General features: G+C 34.6%; 1 protein-coding gene across 2 annotated transcripts in view; it reads left to right on the plus strand.

Moving 5' to 3' along the window:
- Positions 1-22329, plus strand: part of SLC9A3 (solute carrier family 9 member A3) — a 48848-nt gene that overhangs the window by 15375 nt on the left and 11144 nt on the right. For both annotated transcript variants that reach the window (XM_068674652.1, XM_068674651.1), the window contains exons 2-9: positions 6330-6632; positions 11883-12043; positions 14939-15017; positions 15871-16048; positions 16871-17091; positions 19079-19281; positions 20128-20217; positions 22061-22131. In XM_068674652.1, coding sequence (XP_068530753.1) covers positions 6330-6632; positions 11883-12043; positions 14939-15017; positions 15871-16048; positions 16871-17091; positions 19079-19281; positions 20128-20217; positions 22061-22131 — 1306 coding nt within the window. The remainder of the gene's footprint in view (positions 1-6329; positions 6633-11882; positions 12044-14938; positions 15018-15870; positions 16049-16870; positions 17092-19078; positions 19282-20127; positions 20218-22060; positions 22132-22329) is intronic.

Here is a 22329-nt window from a genome sequence, read left to right on the forward strand (position 1 = left end):
GGACAAGATAAAGTATGAAACTATAAGGAGGTTACTTGTAGAAGTCACTAGAGTTCATTTTATTTTATTTTATTTTATTTTATTTTATTTTATTTTATTTTATTTTATTTTATTTTATTTTATTTTATTTTACTTTATTTTACTTTATTTTACTTTACTTTATTTTACTTTATTTTATTTATGTTTTATTACCACTGCACAAAGAGGTGAAGTGTCCTGCTGAAGGCTTCTAATGACATGTTTTCTTAGGCATCATCTAATGCAGATCTCATTACTGAACTAGAAAAAATATATAATCTTTAGAAAGGGAGAAGTGAATAAAATACAGTAATACCAAGGGCAGTTTTACTCAGTGACTAATGACAAGGATTTCTACATGAGCTTGTGAATGAGGATGAGAGGGGTACAGATGTGTATGAAGTGACGAACATAGGATGACTGTGAGTCACCAATGTGATAATGAATCCGGGATATAGCTGACTATACCTGTGATAGCAAATTATTAATGCCATTGAATCTGCTCCTACTGTGACTATACAAAATGCTGTCTGTATTTCTGATGATTCTGAGTCTGCAGAGGTGAACTCATATTGAAATAGGCAGAGAGAGCTGAAGCAGAAACTAAAAATAAGTGGCTTAGTTTAACAAAGACAAGCAACAGAAAGAGAATATGTTTATATCCGTATATATATAACAAGAAATGAAGAACTTAACACCAGGGAAAGAAATGTTTAATAAAAATGATATAATTGTCACAAGGGCTAACGGATATAAAATTGCTGTGAATATTCTTCTAGAAATCAGGGTAAAGTCTCTAATTATGAGGTGAGGGCTGCTGGTATGCCTTTGCATAGGCTTAAGTGGAGCAAAAATCTCTGAAATAAGGATCTTCAAATGTAGTGTATTGAAGGCCTGGCTACATGATCAAATAGCTCTTTTAGTTCTTATGGTCATAATTAAAATTCCTAGATCCTCTGTGCAGGCTACATAAGCAAGAGAGTTAGCAGGGATGAATGATTTTTAGGGATGGCAAAACAGTTTCTTCTCGAAAACATATGCTCCAGATTATATTTTAGACAGTGTGCCCATTCCCTAGTCAAGGAGTCCAAACATAGTAAGGACAGACCAAGACTTTCTAGAATCTTGATCAGTTCACTACCTGGTATTTGATTGTACTTTGTGAAATTATATAGGCAAAGTAAAGTAGATCATTCCACATGTGCTATTGGAATAAATTTCAGATTTCTGACATTTTTTAATTTAATTTTATTTTATTTTAAACTTGTATCTGCAGAAGACAGTGCTGAAAAAGCTGCAGGAAGGGTACAGCTAGATAGTTTTTAAATAGAATTCTCACTTCATAAAGGTAAGGAAAATATGAATAGGTAGATAAGGTAGTAACTGATTTTTTTTATTTATTTATTTTTGCTAGGCAGAGTCCAACTGCTAGAAGATGTTTAGAAGAAAGATTTCCCTTTGGGTAGAATATTCCTTTGTGGGATTTCTTCATACCTTATGGAGCTTCTCTATGATGCTGTTGCAGGAACCTTATTATTTACCGCCTTGGACATCCTATTGAATGCATTTCTATAAAGTAGATGTAAAGAAAAATTACAAAAAAGTTGCAGCAGTTTGCTCTTACTTCAGTCAATGGCAGGGGTTCTCACAAGCTGCAGAGAATCAAGTCTTGGATCTCAAATTAGAGGCACCTGTGTCATGATCTCCTATGATAATCTGATATAAGTGAAAATAAAAAGTCAAAACTGAAAAATACACTAATAACACAATAGCAGTGTATATTTGACCCACTGGCAAAAGCATAGCTGGTAGACCTGTCAGTATTAGTGGTAACGTGCTGACATGTGTTTGCAAATTGATTTCTACAATTTAGCAGGAACTTTAGAAAGCATGAGGCTGAAAACATTGGCTTAAAATCTGTTTATAATCTAAGTTCTTCTGTGATTCTTTGGATTTTATTTAAAGATGTATTAAAACAAAGAAACATTTAAGCAGATAATTACTAGTAAATAATTTCTTGATTTTTCTGAATTATATGGTACTTAGTGTTCGCATGCAGTATACATGTATTTTGTGTTTGGCTGGGATCCTGTTACTATCAGAAATCTTTTTCTCAATGTCTTCAAGGCCTTGGCTTTATACTAATGAAGCTGAGGTAGTGTTGGAGCAGCCATATAAATCAAGAAATTTAACATTGTATTAAACAGGTAGTTTCAGCCTTTTGTTTTTGCAGCACTATATTTTCAGAAGGTGATAAATCTATCTTCAGTCATTCATTCCATCTGGAAAAAAACACCAAAAATCTAGAATCAAGTCATTGAAATGTTTCTCTTGATAAACAAAATACAGTATTCAGGTAAAGAACAGGTCTGTTAGAGATAATTTGGAAAGAAATACGAGAAGAAACTACTTTAAAAATTTGTTAGTGGGTCTACAAAAATTAAGTGACTTGAGCATGAATTGTATGGATTATTATTATTATTATTATTATTATTATTATTATTATTATTATTATTATTATTATTATTATTATTATTATTATTATTTTTGTAATTCATATTTAACCACTCTTTTCTAAATTAGATACCAGTCATTTCATTTAGTGTATAAGAAAAGGGTTATTCCACTGAATCACGTTCTCCAAAGCAATCTCAGGCTACCTTAGAAAGCAACAGGTAGTTCACTGAATCTCATAAATTCAGATTTAATTTAAGTTTTAAGCGGGATTTAATTTAAGTTACTGCATTCTTAACAGGTGGTAAAGATAAACTTATTTCTTAAAGTATGGTGCCATTGGTAGTAGGGTGATGGTTGAAACAGATGATTTGAAGATCTTTTCCAACCTTAATGATTCTATTATTCTATGAAAAGAAACTGGATCCAGACAGCAAATCATAGCCTGTTAATTTGTTTTGTCTTTCTCATTAGACATTTAAAACAGTCCCTTTCTTTTCATGGATCTCAAAGGAAGTGTCAGGAAATTTTTATTTTTATTTTTTTTCCCCAGGAAGTTTATACTATGCAATTGTTACTTTGTAGAAAGCTTCTGCTTCAGTGATGTTCAGCTTGAATTTAAACACAGTTTACTCATTAGTCAGTCCAATCCATTTTCAAACCAGGTTTAGCACATACTGAATGAAAGGCATATGTTTAATTTTTTTTTTTTTTTTTTCATTAAATACTGTGCCTTGACTAATGTAGTTTAATCCTAAATTATAAATTTTAAAATTTCTGGGAAATAAGAAGACTGTCCTGTGGATTGATATTTCTTTTACACCATGGACTGTATGCAGTTTTTCTTTGTTTCTTTGCTCTTGTGCTTGCCTCATTAAAAGATATTCATGTACTTTTCAGTTTTAACAGCAGTGAAAATAGGCTTAATTTCACCTCTAGGTCCCTTACAGAGTAGTTTATCTGAGCAGCACTGCATGTTATCCTTCCTGATGTTTGTGATTTCTTTCAGAACAGTAGAATCAAAACAAACTTTGCACAATCTTTATTGAATATAATTTATGCACATAGACAGAAAAGAAAAATAAATGCAAATATGATCTAAATTCTAGTTGCACCCTTGCCTTAAGCTATTTCATTAAATTGCATCAATTGTGGTATTTTTTTTTTTTACTTGTTTCTAACTTAGAGGCACTATGATTCTGATAATCTGACTGAATACTACTTGCCTGCAGAGTTAGCTAGACATTTACTATAAAATAAGCATGGTCTAATGATCAGAATCTGCTTGGGCAAAATGTAAAGAAGAGAAGGCACTTTTTTTTTTTTTTTCTCTCGTATTTGCCTATGCTAGAACCTTGTTTCATACAATAACTTCCACATAACTTTCCAGAGCCTGCATTCCTCAACTAACAGAGTAGAAGAAGAATTTACTGCTGGTAATACTTAAATCTTGTACAGATCATCAGCTGATTGGTGTTAAGGAGAGTACAGAAGGATGTGACAATTGATGTATCTGATTCATGGGACCACGCATCTTCTAGGAGGAGACAGTGCTATAAGCAAAATATAGTTAGCTTCTCAGTGCTCACTGAGAGAAGCTGGTTCTTGATAGTAAAGGTGAGGATTCTGGAGAATTATTTTTTAGCTGAACAATGGCTTTTTCTCAATGTCTTGTTCTGAAATATCTTCATAGTTTTATTCTGAATTTTAACTTCAAATTCTTTTAGTTATATTTTATCTGCTAATGTAGGAGTAGGAAAACAGGCTATGTTTAGTAAGACTAGCTCAGTGACATTTATTTTCAGGGTTAAGGATATAATCCCTACTCCATGAGGCTATAAATGAATTGGTAATTCACTGACAGGAAATTCAAGGAATCGAGAATAACCAGTAGTAAAGACATTTGAAAAGTTAGATGTTACAATTTATACATCCAGAATAGTGGCTAGTTTGGATTTTTTTTTTTTCTTTTTTTTTTTTTTTTAAAAAAAAACTAAGTCAAACCACAGTATTTGTGTCTGTGGGGTGTTATTTAGCTGTTGATTACATGATCCAACTTATTCCAAAAATCGGCATGGGTTAGCAAACTTCAATGAACACTGCTTGCTTCCATGCATGATTGCTGTTTTCTTAAGTCCACTCTCCACCTCTGTTCTAACATGGTTTAGTTTTCAAGTCTTGTCTATGAACACATTGGAAAACTAAAAAAATAATGCTCATATTGGTGGGAATGCTGGTGTAGGCAGGCTGCTGTTGTTTTTCCTTTCATGTTTTCTTTTCTGATGAGTCCATGGAAGTTATACAGGTATGAGGAACTATCTTATTCTGGTACAACTATAGTATGGGCATTGCTTCTAACATTGTCTGTGTAGATGCAGCCAAGATGAAGACAAACAGTTAAAGAATGGGGACTTTAAAAAGCACTGAAAGGTAACTAGCAAATGTTTCACTAGGACAAATACTTGGATAGGAGACTCTGAGGGAAAACAACAGTCTTTCACTGAATTAACCTGGTCTAAGACCTCTGCATAAGCATGGGAAAGATTTTTCTGCTATACCTCAAGACGCTGGAAAGCTTAATGAGTGCTTCTTGTCCAAACTAATTTGAGCCAATTTGCGTTAACATTGTAAATGCTTCAACACAGTTCTAAGCCAATGCTTAAGCCAGGAGAAACTTAGTGGGCTTTGGTGGAATTCTCCTCCTAAATTGAAAAACATCTTTGACACAAAACCATATAAGTAAACTCTCATTTATTAGGTGAATATCACAAAGTGTCAGGGTTCAGACCATCTGGGTCACAACAACATTTTTTTCCTTTTACCTGATACCTAACAAATGTCCTATAAGAAACGTTATCATATGAAGAACACGAATTACCTGTGTTTCTGTCATTTTGAACACCTTAAAAATTCCTTCTGTTTCAACCTTGTCATCTTTTTGTCTTTTTAGATTTACACTCTGTTTTTTTCTCTGCCTCTAATTATTGGCTAGTTTAGTAATCTTACTATGCATACATGTAAATAAGATAAAATATTACATATTAAAATATTACGTTTTTATTTAATAAATACCTTATACTGTCCATCTCCTTTATTACCAGATCTGTCATACTACTGTAAGATAGTTTTTATGACACTGTTTATACAAATTTTTTTGTTGCAGAATAAGGCACCACTAAACCACAGTTACTTCAGAAAAATCTCTGAATTAACTGAACTCCTTACTAGGGAGATCTTGAGGTAAAGGTTCACAAGTGATCTCCCATGTTATCATCTCCATTCTGCTCCTGCTATAGGCTACGTATTCTTCAGAAATTTAAAAAGCGTTGTCTTTAAACTAATTCTACTTTTGGCTTCCTCCTCTTTCCAGTCCCAACAAATCTGACAGTACATTGATCATTTTTAAAGATGGATATTGGGATATCAGATGTATGTTTTTAGGTATAGGAATAAACCATAAAGTCATACACTTCCAGCAGTTTTACCATTTATTTTCAGTCTTGCTTAACTGTTTTGCAAAGAACATCATCTTTCCCTAAACAGATCTTTCATGGAGAAGATAATCCCACAGAGGAAATAAATGTTGTGGAATGCCGTTTTCACATAAGTTGAAATATGTATTAAAAATGTCTGCTGGACAAAATCTGAAAACCAACTTTTTTACTTTATTTTCCAGGTAGATGGGTTCTGGATTCTGACACTGGCTGTACCCCATGTATTACGTGCATGCTTTGGGGTCTAATAACAATGAAAGCAGGAAGTTTGTGTGAAATCAAAATTATCAGCTAGTAACAGTTGTTCATGCAAATTGTTTCTTCTTTCCAGTTCTGACACACTGTTTTCCTTTTTTATTGCAGTTTTCCACTTGTCCCACAAAGTCACTCGGGTGGTTCCAGAGAGTGCTCTGCTGATTGTTCTTGGTATCGCCCTTGGTGGCATTGTATGGGCAGCAGACCACATTGCCTCTTTTACCCTTACACCTGAGGTATTTTTCTTCTATCTGCTGCCCCCCATTGTTCTGGATGCTGGATATTTTATGCCAAATAGGTTGTTCTTTGGAAATCTTGGTTCCATCCTTTTGTATGCTGTCATTGGGACAGTCTGGAATGCTGCCACAACTGGTTTATCCCTCTACGGTGTCTATCAGACAGGAATAATGGGTAAGTCTGATCTGTTAAGGTACAACTGTGAATATTTATGTATACCAGCTGTTACAATAGTTTGATACCTTGCAATTTATCGACTCTTTTTAGAAGAAAAATCCAATTATTACTGGAGCAATTTGTAATCTTTTTTTTTTTTTTTTTTTTAACCAAATTTCAGAATAATCTGAGATTTCTTCTCTGAAACGATAACTGAAGGGACTTGAACCTGTCTCTCTCACATTTCCCTGCTCTGAATGTCAGCATAGACTCTCAGGATCAAGCTCAGGATTCATCCTCCTAATGGGTGTCCGGACAAAAATATACCCTGAGGGGCTTGTTTCTTTCTGCTGTGGTAGAAACCTTCAAAGTTACTGCGAAATTGAAATGTCTTTTGTCATTCAGATCTAATATTAAGGAAGCACTGGTTGCTGAATGTATATGTATGCATGTCATCTCTATTTGGTATTCTGAGGCTAGAAACAAAGACTTACAGAGCCAAGTAAGATGCATGTAAGATACATTCTGTCTCAATTGTACTACAGAATATAAGGGCATAGAGAGGCCAGAAGAGGCACAGAAGCGTAATTCTTATTCACTTCAGCAGATGTGACATGCACATTAGCTACATACTGCCACTTCAAACAGCAATAACTAACATATGTGTTTTGCATGTGTTTTGAAATAGGCATCCTATGTATGGTTTGTTTGTTTTTTAGTTTCTGTACAGAAGAGGCTCAAGAGCCCTTCCAAGACAAAATGCTCTTAGGTCAGTGAGTTCCTGAACGTACTTACAGAATACAGAATACTTACAGAGTGTTGCCAAGAGCAGCATAAATATAGTGCTCCTGTGCCTGTGCATTTTGCTCATCTGTTCTTGGCAACCAGTTCTGAGATCCTAGACTGAGAGAGTGGCCCCAAGATGTCAAGGTGTGTGTTTTATTATATGACAGGCTCAACAACCAATCATGGAGCTACTCTCTAACCACAACTGTGTAAAAATGATTCCGTGCCTTAAATGTTAGAGGTTGCAGATGTTGCAGAGAAGAACATTCAGTCATGAAGAACAAAGATATTATTGGATTATTATAGAAGAAAATAGTAGAGTTTTGCCCCACTTTCCAGCCTGAAAAACTGCCCCTAGCATCAAGCACAGGGAGCAAAATTTGGGGCTGGCGTCTTTGAGCATACAATTGGGATATCTTGTCCTTATTTGAAAAATCTCTGTCTGGAAGAACTAGACCATAAATCTGGTCACGTGAGATTCCTCTTATTTAACCCTAGACTTTATATCAACATCTATGATAGAGTTACAATACATTTTAGATATTTACCTTACTTCAAGATGAGTCATGTTTTATAATTAATAAATTTTCTTTAGAAGAATCAAAGGTGACTGCAGACACTATTGACGTCTATGGGTAGGTAAGCTGTTTTTAGGCATTTTCAGCCTGTAGGTGCAATATTTTACACCCACAATTTCACATTTATTGTTAAATACAGGTTTGGAGAAATGATTAAAATGACAATGGGAAATGGAAAAGATATTTTATGTAAATATAATATGTATATATATATAATAAGTATATATATAATAAACATAAACTTCAACATTAAGCAAAGGGTACAGTATTAAATACTGGCATAATTTTCCACATAGTAGTGCTTGATATTGCAAGATATTTGACAAGGATTTCTTTCTTTAAAATCAAAGCTGCTTCTGTTTTGGCAGAGTCATGTAACAATTAAAAAATATCACCAACATATTTTTATTAACATTCTGTTATGGAAAATAGAATGAATGATAATTACTTTAAAAGAAAAAAAAAAGTCGATAAAAGTCATGAAAGGAAAAACACAGAGCTCTGTATGATGTGTGAAATAAAAAAGTCAAGTGTTTCTCTGAAAATTGTATTTGAAATGAAAAACTCATTTAACTCTTTGCTCTCTTCCCAGTCCTTAAACAATTCTGGAGTAAATATATAAGCTGTATTTGATGGTTACATATTGTGCTTCTTCATTATGCAAGTCTTTCAATGACAAAACTGAAACTATACTAGAAGTAGTACTAATACTTTTGTTAATAGTTCTAATATTAGAATTAGTTTTAATAGTAGAAATCTGAATTTACAGTTAAACAGAGAATCCAGTGCCCACCACAGGTCAGACAGATGAAGGTCTACAAATCAAATGTAGAGGTTGTTAATCAAAGTAGACTATAAACTGACATGACTCACAAATTCAAAAGTTTAGAATAAGTGTTAATTGATATATTATCACAACATGTCTTACCAACAAGGTACGCCATAACCTACTAGATTTCTAATTTCTGTTATAAAAAAGTCTGTCCTTAATTTAAACTGTGTCATTCTCTGTCAAAAATAAGTAGGTCTTCAAAATATCTCCATGACACAAACTTACTAATCCACTAAATGTTTTGTGTTGGCCTCCAAGACGTCAGCAAGATCTGAGCACCACACTCTGAAAAGTCTTGCTGTTTTTACTTGTATGATGAAGATAGGGGAATTCCGAGTTGCTAATTTTTTAGGAGAGTTCATAGTAGACTGTGGTTGCTTTTCTAAGAAATACTGTTTCTACACCACTTCTCCTATAACTGGAGTGTATAATATTAAAAGTAATATCTTTAATATGTCGGAATGTGTAACCACTATAGACTAAGAGGTACTGAAAAAAAATACTATCAACTTTACCATGAATTGGCATGTAATCTTTTAGTGACCATCAATTTGGGAGTGGTTGGTCCAAATTCAATTACATAGATTTCTTACATAAACAAGTACAAAAACAGCTCTTAGTTTGCATTCAGCCTCCTTACAGACACTATAATTTACAGAAGAGAAAGAGAGAAGGTGATAACAAAGAAATTCTTCCTTAGAAGTGAAATAAAAAGTTCAACACCTTAACTATTAATCAACAGCCATACTAGTCTGCTTTCACAGGATACAAAGAAGAATCTAATACTAAATCTTATGGTTGATTGCACTTCTCTATCTGCTGTAAAACTAACACATGCAGCATTACTATAGAACCGGAATAATTGTGGTTGAGACTAATGCTTAGAATTCTTTTTTCCCTGTACAATCTAGGTCATCACAGCAATGTGCTGAGCATGTGTGGGAGTCTTAAATTGGGCACAACAAACTTAACTTGCTCAGGTGTCAGTGTTGGCAGCTAGTTACTCCAGACTCCAGTGATCTGGAGGAAGAAATGGCCATGTATCACTTGTAGATAACTTTTATTATTAATCTAATTACAAGTCTCATTTAGCAACCCCATGCTTCTTGACACTGTTTTGTAGGAGTTATAGATGTGTCCCAACTTCTCCATAAATATTTGCTTTCTAGCTTTGCAGCTCTTCAAAGAATGTACCAATGATTATAATTGGTAACGTATAAAAAAGATAAGCAATCTCAGTGAGCCAATTTATTTTAAAAGCTTATGTTCTATTGTACCCTGACACCTGATTGTTATAGTCATTGGGCTTGTCCTTCCTTAAGCATGGCAGAAAAGGACAATGCTTGATGGAATCCTTATTTAGGTTTAGGTTCAAGGCTGTTCTCAGAAATTTTGGCACAGATTTCATCTCACTCCTTCAACTACCCTCTCACACACAAAAAAATGGAAAGATTCATTCCTCGTTCTCAGCCCCATACGTCCAAACGTGAACAAGACTATCTCTGTTTTTGAAAATACTGAGTAGTTATATGTCTGTGCAAACTGTGCGTTTTTCTTTTCAGTGCCTTCAGTCCCTGAGAGAATGTTTTTCTGCAGCTCCCCCAGATTATTGCCTATTATTGTGTATCACGGGGCGTTCTCTATTCCTATCTCTGGCTTCCCATGTCCTTCTCTTGAGTAAATACGCTTATGCATTTAGTAACAAAAATATTTGGAATCAAGTTTCTCCTCCAATTACTTTCCAAAGACTAAACATTCTGAAAAACTATCTTGTAAGAGTTCCTACTAAGGGCGTGGCCATGTTGTTCTGGAAATACTTTTCAGGCAATTCTAATCTTTTGTCTAAGGCTATTGGTTGTTCATTGCCTGACTCATTCTTCCAAATAATTTTATCAGAAGAATTTATTCCCAAACTTTATAAATCATGCATGATACAACTGTCTATTAACTTTAGTTGTGGGCCTCTGTACTGTGTTCACATGAATGAAATCTGAACATATTCCTTTTTTGTTCTTTCTCATATAATTTTGGACTTCATCACCTCTTAGTGAACCTTATTTCTCCCTCCATCCACTAATGAACACAGAAGATTTTTTCCTGTTCTCTACCCTTCAAGAAATCTGTTCCTCAGATAAAAAGGACTGAGATCTCACCTTTGATTGTGTGAAGACAGTAAATTTTGCAAGACCTATAAGCAGTTGTGCAAAGCTGTCTTTGTAGATTTCCCTTTCCGGTTACTTTTAAAGTGATAGTGATGCATGCCTCATTCTGTTTGCATATATTGCCTGCTTCCATAGCTGACCAAATTAACCTTAATAACTAAAGATTAAAAAAAATAGTAAATACTGTATTCCTTTGTCACCAGATCCTTGCAGTTCCAAAACCTTTGAGATCATTGCCAAAAAACACCTTTTGAAATTTCTCATAAGCTAAAACACACACATACTGAGATTATACATTTTAGTTATTCATCTATTTCTATGGTCCACTTGTACACAATTTAATAATGGCCTCATGGATCATAATTTGGGGAAAGCTGGTTCAACTGCAGCTATCAATACATGTATATTTGACTAAGGAAGCCAGAAGTGCTGCTTAATTGCATTGAGTGTATTTCTTAGTGTAGCAGTCAGCGAGCAAGAGTAAATTTGGCCTGAAGTGGCATAAAGTATTTTAGAAGATTTACTTCAGGAATACTGGTATATTCTTCTAGCCACCTTTTCAGTTCTCAGTTACACTAAGATAATTTACTTAAATTAGATAAAAAATATGGCACATAAATACAACATCAGTGTAGATCTGGAAACACTTATTTCAGGTGCCTTGCCATAATAGGGCTGTATTAGTTCCAGAATCAACTCTGAGCGAGATGAGACGATTCTGGATCCAACAAATCTTGTAGAACACAAGGTAACACCATGATGGACATGTTAAGTAGTGTCTATACCACTCTGTGCCTTAGTATATTCAAGGATTTTGCATTATCTGTAATATAACAGTCTGTCATTACTTCATTACTACAGATAATGAAGAGCTGACTCTGCTTATACTTTGCTTACTTTGTTTTTGAAGGCAACCTGGGGAGTGGACTGCTGGACTTCCTTCTGTTTGGCAGCTTAATTGCAGCTGTGGATCCTGTAGCAGTTCTGGCAGTGTTTGAAGAAGTCCATGTCAATGAAGTTCTATTCATCATTGTTTTTGGAGAATCTCTTCTGAATGATGCTGTAACTGTGGTAAGTAAATTAATATATCCCAGCATCACCCTAACTCTACAGCATTTGTTTGTTTGTTTGTTTTTTACTCTGAAATGTGTATCTATTCATGGGCTAGTCTAGCCTAGTTCATGTTGTTCTCTGTCTTGCTTACAAATATGGTATTGCAGAGATTTTATATTCAACCTTGAAAGCTATTTGGAGCCTGTAAGCCACATAATAAGAATATTCCTTCATAATGTTCTTCATAATAAGAACATTGGGAGCCTCTAAGTCACGTTCTTGGGTTAGATGAGTACAATAAAATTTAAAACCAGATTTTAGGTATGTATGTTTTTTTGCCTTTCCTGTTTTAAGTATGGCTTTCATGATTTATCAAAATTATCTCTAGGGATTTTTAAAAAATATAAATAGTCTTTTGCCTATTTTCTTTATGTCCATTAATCATGTGCATACCTTATATATGGACTTGGGAGAAGTGCTTGTGCCTGTTCCTTCTCTTTTACTCCAGTCAGGTAATTATCAAACAGATTAATAACAAAGACACAGTTTGGGGGAAATGGTGAGACATTTCAGAAAGTTTCAGGTTTGTTTTGTTTTGGTTACATGTTAGTTTCTGCTTTGTTTGTTTGTTTGTTTGTTTTTCCTTTTAGAGAGAAAAGAAAAATAAACTTAAAACAATCCCAAATTTTTACTCATGTTTTTTATTTTGATTGAAATACCTTTTCATGTAATTTTTTTCTCAGAATAAATAGCAGCTGGTTCTGTAGTACAATCTTAGTGGACAGGGGATCAGTAAGTCTGATGGCAGAAAGCTGCTGTAAAATTGAGTTGTTATACACCTTTAGCTCTCTTCTTGCTTCATCTCCTATCCTTTCTCCTGTATATCTCCGGAGGAAGATACTATATGTCCACCAGTCTCAGTGACTTAATTTTTTGCGTCCCAGGCGCTGCAACATCACTGACAGCAGCCTGACAATTAACCAGAGTTTGAAAATGTCATTTGGGGCCTCCAGAAAAAAAAATAATTGCCTTTAGATATCAGTGTCATTAGCACTTTGCAGGTATTTCCAGAAACAAATATTAAAATAAACTCTTGATGAACTGATACATCAATATCATTTGTTTTCAGAAGGAAATGAGTTTTTGCCACTGTGAAATGAATAAAAACAGTAACTCTATAAATAATAAAAAATGTTTGATTGCTTGTTGAAAAGATTGCAGAAGAGAACAGTAAGCAAGAACAAGAGAAAGCATAGCCTATGAGAAAGTTTGAAACAATTAGCATTGTCTACATTGAATAAGAGAATATTGGAGGATAGAAAAAAGTGATCATGTGGCACTTTTTAAACTTAAATATGTTGTAGACAGTTGTCACAGAAGAAAAAAGCATGAATAAATGTGAAAGAAATGGTAAATATGGTAAGAATTAATGAGTTTAGCTGCAACAACAAAAGGTGAGAAAGCCACAGAAAGTACTCTATCACTGAAGGTCTTTAAGAATAAGATAGACAGGCACCTGTCAGGAATGATGCTCATACAAACTTCTTCAGGCAGGGAATGGATGACTTCTTTACTTTCAGCACTACCAATTTTTGAAAAGCTTTAATAGAATTATTATAGTTTATTCTCTTTTATGTTCAACATATTTCTTTTATCTTCAACATATTTTGTGTATGTTAAACTGACTGCAGTCCAGTATCTTATTAACATCTTATTAATAATATCTTGTTAACTGCTGCCTTGGACTTCCCAAGGACAGATTTTGAATTGTTCAGGACACTAGCAGGTTCAACAGAACCAAGTGCCGGGTCTGCCGGTCCTGCACTTTGGTCACAACAACCCCATGCAATGCTACAGGCTTGGGGCAGAGTGAATGGAAAGCTGTGCAGAGGAAAAGGAATTGGAGGGTGTTGGGTGATGCTTGGCTGAACATGAGCCAGCAGTGTGCCCAGGTGGCCAAGACCAACAGCATCATGGCTTGGATCAGGAATAGTGTAGCCAGCAGGACAAGGGAGGTGATCGTCCCCCTGTACTCTTCTCTGCTCTGCTCTTGAGTCCTGTGTTCAGCTTTGGGCCCCTCTCTACAAGAAGGATGTTGAGGCCCTGGAACATGCCCAGAGAAGGGCCTGGAACACAAGTCTTGTGAGGAGCAGCTGAGGGATTGTTTAGTCTGGAGAAGAGAAGGGTCAGGAGAGACCTTATTGGTCTCTACAACCACCTGAAAGGAAGCTGTGGGGAGCTGAGGGTCAGCTTCTTCTCGCACATAACTAGCGATAGAAGGAATGGGCTAAAGTTGTGCCGGGGAGGTTTAGGTTGGAAATTAGGAGAAAAGTCTTCTCAGAAAGAGTAGTTAGGCATTGGAATGGGTTGCCCAGGGAAGCACTGGAGTCACCATCACTGGGGGTTTTTAAGGATAGGTTGGAGGTGGTACTTAGGGTCACAATTTGGTGGACATAATATTGGTGGTAGGGTGATGGTTGGACCAGATAATCTTAAATGTCTTTTCCAACCTTAACAATTCTATGATTCTGTGATTCTATGATTGTTATAATCTCACTATCTTATTTATCTAATGCAGGCAATAAATAAATAAAAAAAGTCTTCTGCCAAACACTTGAATTTTAGAATGAGAAGTGCCTTAGAAAACCCACAGGCACATAGATGTAACAATACTTCTAAAATATAAAAATTCTATTTAAATAAGAAATGTTGTGTTGGGATTTTTGTTTCTTTCTGTTCTCCTACATCTTTTCCATTTTGCAAAATTAAAAAAATCTGCAAAATCTCTTTCCACACAAAATTTCCCTCAGTCTTACATAATTTCAGAATTCATAATGATGGGGCCCATAATGAGATGTTTTTAATAGGATTAATTCAGGCACAAATACTAAGTCAGTCTACTTTTCTTTTCAGGTGCTGTATAATGTGTTTGAAACTTTTGTTCGACTAGGACCAGAGAAAGTGACGGGGATTGAATGTGTCAAAGGCGTAGGTGTGTAGAATTGAATTCTGTATCATATCACTGATGTACATATGAAGACTTTTAAACCAAATATTATTATGTTATCAGAAACTGTTTTTTTTCAGCACTTACCCTTGCCACTTGCATTCCCATGTTCTTGTGGCATACATGAAGAAGATGAGAATGTAAGAAGAGATGTAAGAATATTTTCAGAAAATAAATAAGTGCACATTTGTGAAATTCAATCAGATTTGTTTTCTTCTGAAGAGAATTAACAGATGTGTAATTCAGCTCTTAAGACCATCAGACTTGAGAGATATTCATATTTTCTTTGTATTTTATAACATGTCCTTAGTTCCAGCCCACAACTTTTCTTCATTCTATGAAAGATGAGCTTGCATATATGCTTTCTTACTCCTCATCATAGCAATTACCATCAATTAATGTTTGCCAGTAGCTGTCAAGCAATGTTAGCTGCATAATTTTTTTGTTACTCTTTCCAGTTCTAAGCATGACAAGATACTACATTATCTTACGAATTAATGTGCTAACAGAGACTTTGGCATACTCCATAACAAGCTTTTTGAAAAGCATTTGTTTATGGAACAGTGGGAAAAGAATTGTTCAAAGAAATTCAGTGGGGTTTGAATAAGCCTAAAATGATGAAACTAATAAATAAATAAACTTTTTTTTTTCTTTTCCTACAGGATGCTGAGAGTGCTCTGTTCCCCTACCGAGTACTCAAAAGAATTCATTTTGTTGCATTTTAGAAATTATTTTTGAAGTGTCCTCCAAAATTTTCTGATTTGCTGGCCTTACAATTGAAGAACTATTTCAAAACATTTTTTTTCTAATTATTATTATTATTTTTTTTGTATTTCAGTGTCATTCTTTGTGGTGAGCCTGGGTGGGACACTGGTTGGCATTTTGTTTGCATTCCTGCTCTCATTGGTCAGCCGCTTCACCAAGCATGTTAGAATCATTGAACCTGGATTTGTGTTTATTATTTCCTACCTGTCCTACCTCACAGCAGAGATGCTTTCTCTTTCTGCTATCCTTGCGTAAGTCCCTTTTTATTGTTGTTTGTGAAGGGGCTAAGAAGGGAATATAGTTTCTATAAACAATAAAAGGAAAGACATAAATTATATAGGGTGGCTACAGAATGCAACACTTACAAAATTTATGCTAAATATTACTATCTTCACACTGCAGTAGATTATAGTTTGCAAATACCATAATTATTCATCTTCAAAAAGGAATGTAAATTTTCCAGTATTTGCTGTGCAACATGATAATATCTTTGTCAAAATATATATTTGATCCTTTCCTTTTTGTTGTTAATAATATTTCCATATTTAACAGTTGTCCATTCTCCATGATTTGTGTGTAAAACAGTGCTTTTCGAAGGCACTCTATGACAGACATTATCTGCTGCTTTCACTTTCTGGACTGTTCTCTTTAGGTCTGCCTAAACTTTGTTTTAGCTTGAGTACCTCTGTGTCATTGTAGATGTTCCAGTGAGTATACTCAATATTTGAAATTCCTACTGCAAACAGATAATTTAAGTTTCTAGCTAATGTAAACAAAAATTAAACTTTTGCATGTAAAACAGCATGGTGTCCTGAAAAACAGAAGAAACTGAGGTATTTTATGATCTAAAGAAATGCTGTCTTCAGACTTCTAAGGATCACCTCAGGATGAATATTTAAGATGTGCTTTTTAACCAGATTAGACAGTAGAATAGCCTCCAAATGTATTTTTCCTTAGAAATTAATGGTGAGTTTTTGTCACCACGTGACAGACTAGATAGAAATAATATTAATTGTTACAAGTATTTTATGAACTTTTTTTTTTTTTTTTTCCCCACTCCCTTCCCCCTCCAGGATAACTTTCTGTGGCATTTGCTGTCAGAAATACGTCAAGGCTAACATATCTGAACAATCTGCTACAACTGTAAGGTATACCATGAAAATGTTGGCCAGTGGAGCAGAAACGGTTATCTTCATGTTCCTAGGAATTTCAGCTGTAAATCCTGCTATCTGGACATGGAATACAGCTTTTATACTGTTGACTCTAGTATTCATCTCAGTATACAGAGTCATTGGTAAGGAGATGATCTTCTTCTTTGCCTTGCATTATATTGTTGATATATATTCTTTTGAAAAAAAAAAAAAAGTGTTTTGAGTTCTAGGTTTATATCTTTTAAAACATTCTATTCATTTCAGATGAATTATGGTTGTTGTCAAGTTAGGAAGGTAGATTTTTTACAGTAATCATATACATCATATGCTGGAAATAGAGTAGTATTTCACTTTTGTCAGGACATGAGAACCCAGTGGTTAACATTAATCACATAATGGCTAACTTTTATTGATGCAGCACACAGCATTGGCAAAATCTCCCAATGAAATGGACTTTGTTCTATAACTTACAGCCTATCAAAAAAAAACTTGTGTCCCGTCCATCTCTTTTCTTCAGCTCCTTCAATTTGGTGATAAAGAGATTGTCTTAAGCTACTTTTATGGTTGACTTCAGGTTTGAGACACACAGTGATGTAAGACCATATACAATTACACAGAACGTTCTCTGGCTTAAGAAACAATTCTCAGTGACTGGTGAAAAGCTGAGTAAATAAGACTGTGGCATGTAGGGATTACTCCCTGTCAATGTACTGGGTTTATGTTTGAAATGTTTGCAAACATTTCAAAATACCAGTGATGATTTGCCTAACTATGTAGTTCTATAATTTAATCACTGTCTTGTGTAATAGTAAAGAGCTTAAAACAGCCAAAGAGGGATAGAATTAAGTACTTCTTGAGAGTGATTTTTTATTCTTTACATCACTATGTATTTTGTATATGTACTTACACCTAGGAAAAAAATAAACAGGTTAGTTTGGGTGTTTATCTTGAATACCTGACTTAAATTTAAATAAAAGCTGAAGCATCTATCTAATTGACAGACTTCCTAGACTCTATATTTGTATTCTGGTTACAGACTCCTGGGCTGAATGAAAGGCTTAGCCCCATGGCCTCCTTTCTAAATAACTTGTAACCATTGTTAAATTAGCCAACACTCAGTAGCTGCAGATGTGTGCAAGGTGCTTAAAAATTTTCACTTTCTTAATTTTGTTATTTGTTGTATTTCTAGAATTAGTGGTTAACAATTCTGTAATAAGTGTGAGTGCTAATTAAACAGTAAATATTCAGCAATGACAATATGCATCCACAAAAGTAATTAAGCTTAGAGATTGATAAGTTACTAAAGACCTGATGATATTGGGCCTTACATAAATACAACTCTCATACCCTTAGAGGAGTCAGATTGGTGACATGAATTCATTTTGAAGGTCCCCTTCACCACAGGCCTTACAACCTCAAAGTTCTCTGAAAACAGGATTACTTTTGCTCTGGCTAGCAGACCTGGCCTGCAGTAGTGCAATGCACATGCTGTACCACTCTCAGGAGTGGTGAAGCAGCTTTCCTTCTGTATGGTGGTTGCTCTGGGAGACATAGGGATTTCTAGAGCTTTAGGTCTCTTACAGCAGGCAGCATCTCACCTGAAGTCCTGAAGACAATGTCAGCATGTGAATACAACCCTTCATAAAGCACTTTTTAGTATGATTTGTAAACAGTACCACATCTTGTCCCTAAATCAATGTTTTTTCAACATATTTCTTGTTTTGTTGAAATACCCTGTGTATATCATTTACTACAGTAATAGAAATTCTATTCCTTCTCAACTGTTAAGTTCAAAAGACAGCACATAGCAGAATTTCACTTCCAGTGCCCATTCCAGAGGAAGGAAAATTCTTGCCTCATACCAAAGGACAGCATTCAGCAGACATGACAGCGTTCTCAGAAGGGTTGCTGGATCAAAGCAGAAGATTCATCTAACTCCTTTGGCTAAATGTGAAGGGGAAGGTACCAGTGGACCTAGCCCTCTTGGCAGTGTTACAATGGAGAGGGAGATGTAGAAGGTGTAGAAAATTTATTATGAAATCAGATTGCTGGTTGTTTCTGTTACACATTGTTGAGATACTGACATTTCATAAGAGCATTTCTAGACACACTGGCATTTGTTTTTTGTAGGTGTAGTTATACAGACATGGATTCTTAACCACTACCGAATGGTCCAGTTGGAGATAATAGACCAGGTGGTGATGTCATATGGTGGACTACGTGGAGCGGTTGCTTTTGCTCTGGCTGCGCTTCTGAAAGAAAATGAAGTGAAAGACAAAAACCTGTTTGTCAGCACAACTATCATTGTTGTGTTTTTTACTGTTATTTTCCAGGTAATTCAAATTCCTAAGCATGTTTCTTGCAAGGAAAAGGAGTCTATCAAAAGTACTGAATGCTTAGAACAGTTCCTAGCTGAAGGTTGTATATTGTTTCACTGAACTGGAAGCATAATTGACTTTGTAATTTTAGTAACAAAGATCCTATTTTATGTTTTCATACAGTACCACAAGAGACAAAAGACAATTTTCTCTGTGCTAAAAAAATGTTCAGTCTTAGATGATTGATATTAATAGTGCTCTTGTTAATATCTGATTAAGCATCCTTCACCTCATGTGAATAACTATAGGGAACAGTCCTTTTTACTGGCAAATACATTCAGTAAGTTGATCTACTGGAGCCTAAATCCTTGTTTTAAAACATAAAAGTAAGCAGTGGATTAAGAAAGTATTTAGCATTCAAAAAATAGTAACTTCTGGATGAAAAAACATGAACTTAAATGGAGATGTGTCACTACATACCTGCTTGGAAGTCTTCTCAAATTTATTAAAAAATTAATTGTGATCATAAACTACTGACGTGTAGAAAACACCGCATTCATTAGTATATGAATTTTTTTTTTTCAGCTTTCCACTACAGTATTTTTCTATATAGAAGATATGTTTGGAAAAACATATTATTGTCTTTTATATTAAAAACATATTATTGTCTGGTTATTGTCTTTTCAAGTCTTTGTAACATGAGCTGAAGATACTTCATTATTTTACCTCTGAATGGGAGAGTGATCAAATGGGAATGTATGAAAAATGCCATATACATGTACAAAACTGCTCTGTTTCTCTTTAACTCTGTGCAGCTGGAGTCTAAGGGAATTCTTAAGTATTATAATTTTCTTTGCCCAGGGATTGACAATCAAACCTTTGGTACAGTGGTTGAAAGTGAAGAAAACTGAACACAGAGAGCCAAAACTGAATGAGAAACTTCATGGCAGGGTAAGATCCTTGTAAATAATGTTGTGGTGTTCTTTGAGTTCTTACAGAATGCCTTAAGTGGAAAAAAAATAGAAAAAAAATGGTTTTGGAAAGGAGGAGGCAATTATACTGAAATTTGAAGAGGAAAATCCTTCAAATTTTTCAAAAATGTTCATGTAGGCTGTAATATGTCTTGAGATTGAGTCCAGTGAGGGGATACCCTACTGAAGGTTCTGGTCTGGGGCTGACAGCACTGGGGAAACAGAGGTAATAATAGTCTTTTCATCTAAAAGAGTAGGACATTTGCTAGGATAAAGCATGTGGAAGTAAGTTTGTCTTAAATACTGTGTATTCATGGAAAAAAAAATGACTTTGCAGTGTGCATATGACAAATAATTCCAGATTAATGGTAATATTTTTTGTCCAACTTGAGTGGTGTGTGTACCTATATTTCTCTAACCTTTGAAAAGATTTTGAAACATAAGCCCAGGATCTCTTCCAATTCACTTTCACACAGCATTATAAAGTTATATTCAGTAAATGAAACCATAAATTTTCAATACTAATATAGGTTTAAGGCCATAAGACTATAAGACATCTTGCATGATCTTCTTTGATTCATAAACTCTTTAGATCTATAAAGCTATGCCTTTATGAAGCATTTTAACACTTGTAGTATGTTAACACTTGTATAAGCTTCTAATCTTGTCTATTTTCAAGCCGAAGGTTACCTAAAGTGAATCAATAACATAGTAATGGACAGGTTTTTGTTTGTTTGTTTGATTGATTGATTGTTTTTGTTTTGTTTTGTTTTGTTTTCCTGAGGAATGCTTTTAAAAACTACCGAATAACTGTGTTACACTTTTGCTATCCAGCAGAAAAGCTGTTTACAAACTGGGTATTTATCCAGAAATACAATTTTGATATTTAACTACTTAAAAGTCAGGATTCTACCCCCAAGAATACAATTTATCTGCTTTCATGGGATATACTTTTACATCTCCATGAGTAGAATAGGCTGAAGAGTAACATTAATCCTACCACATCGTCTCAGGAGGTACAGCGCTTCTAGAGTTGTATATGTTGCAGCCTTTAGAGAGAGAGAGCACTGTCCATTCTCAGAGCATATGAGGGAGGCACATAATTTACAATGTCATTTTCACCACTTTCATGTCAGATGTCTTCTGAAACAGTAGTTAGTATTATATTCAGGAATAATCCATATTACACATTCTAAAACCAGTGTGCTGTAGATTTTGTAGTAAGTCCAGTATTCAGAGTGAAATGTTAACAACTGTATAAAGAAAAAGATCAAATTCTACCTGCAGCTGCCTTGACTTGAATCAAAAGATATAAACCTCAGGATTGCTATCAGCCATGTGATAAAAAAATCCAGTATGGGATTTTGCCCTGGATATCAAAAAAATGACTCCTACTCCTACTGTCATGGAAGTACAGATGTTGAAAAGTCTAAAAAGAAACACTAAGGAAAGTTTTCAACTGACTTAATCCTCAGCACTAATAATAGCTCATTATTTTACAGGGCAGAAGTGGAGATGGTAAAATGGGTTGATAAAGAGGCTTAAAGTTCAATGTTAATAAAGTAGAAACTCAAATAGCTTCTTACTAAGACCCTTGAAGTTAAGACTAGTTAATGAATTTGCAAAGAACTGATTAGAAAACTCAGGGCCTTTGAAGAAAGGCATATGGTAGTTAGCATTTCTCTAAATGGGGAAAAAAATCTGCTTAGCAGCAATAAAATTATTCTGCATAGACACCTGTTCTAACCTGACATATATTGAGATTTTTTCTCATTATGCCTTTCATTTTTTTTGTGATACGAATTCCACTTTTACTTTTCTAGGCTTTTGATCACATCCTTTCTGCTATAGAAGACATCTCTGGACAAATAGGACATAATTATCTAAGAGACAAGTAAGCAGTAAATAACTTGTAATGTTTGAAATACTGCTAGAAAATCTCTGTAAAATAGGGCTTTTTAAGCCAGTGAATTGAGGGACAGCAAACATGTCAAGTGTAGTTTAAAAGGTTATACACTGAAAACACAGCAGCTAACAAGAAAACACTATTTTCATCCCCTAAAACTGGAATCTTTTATTTCTCTGCTCCAAG

Source organism: Anas acuta, chromosome 2 (assembly GCF_963932015.1).
Source record: "Anas acuta chromosome 2, bAnaAcu1.1, whole genome shotgun sequence".
Classification (NCBI taxonomy): Eukaryota; Metazoa; Chordata; class Aves; order Anseriformes; family Anatidae; genus Anas; species Anas acuta.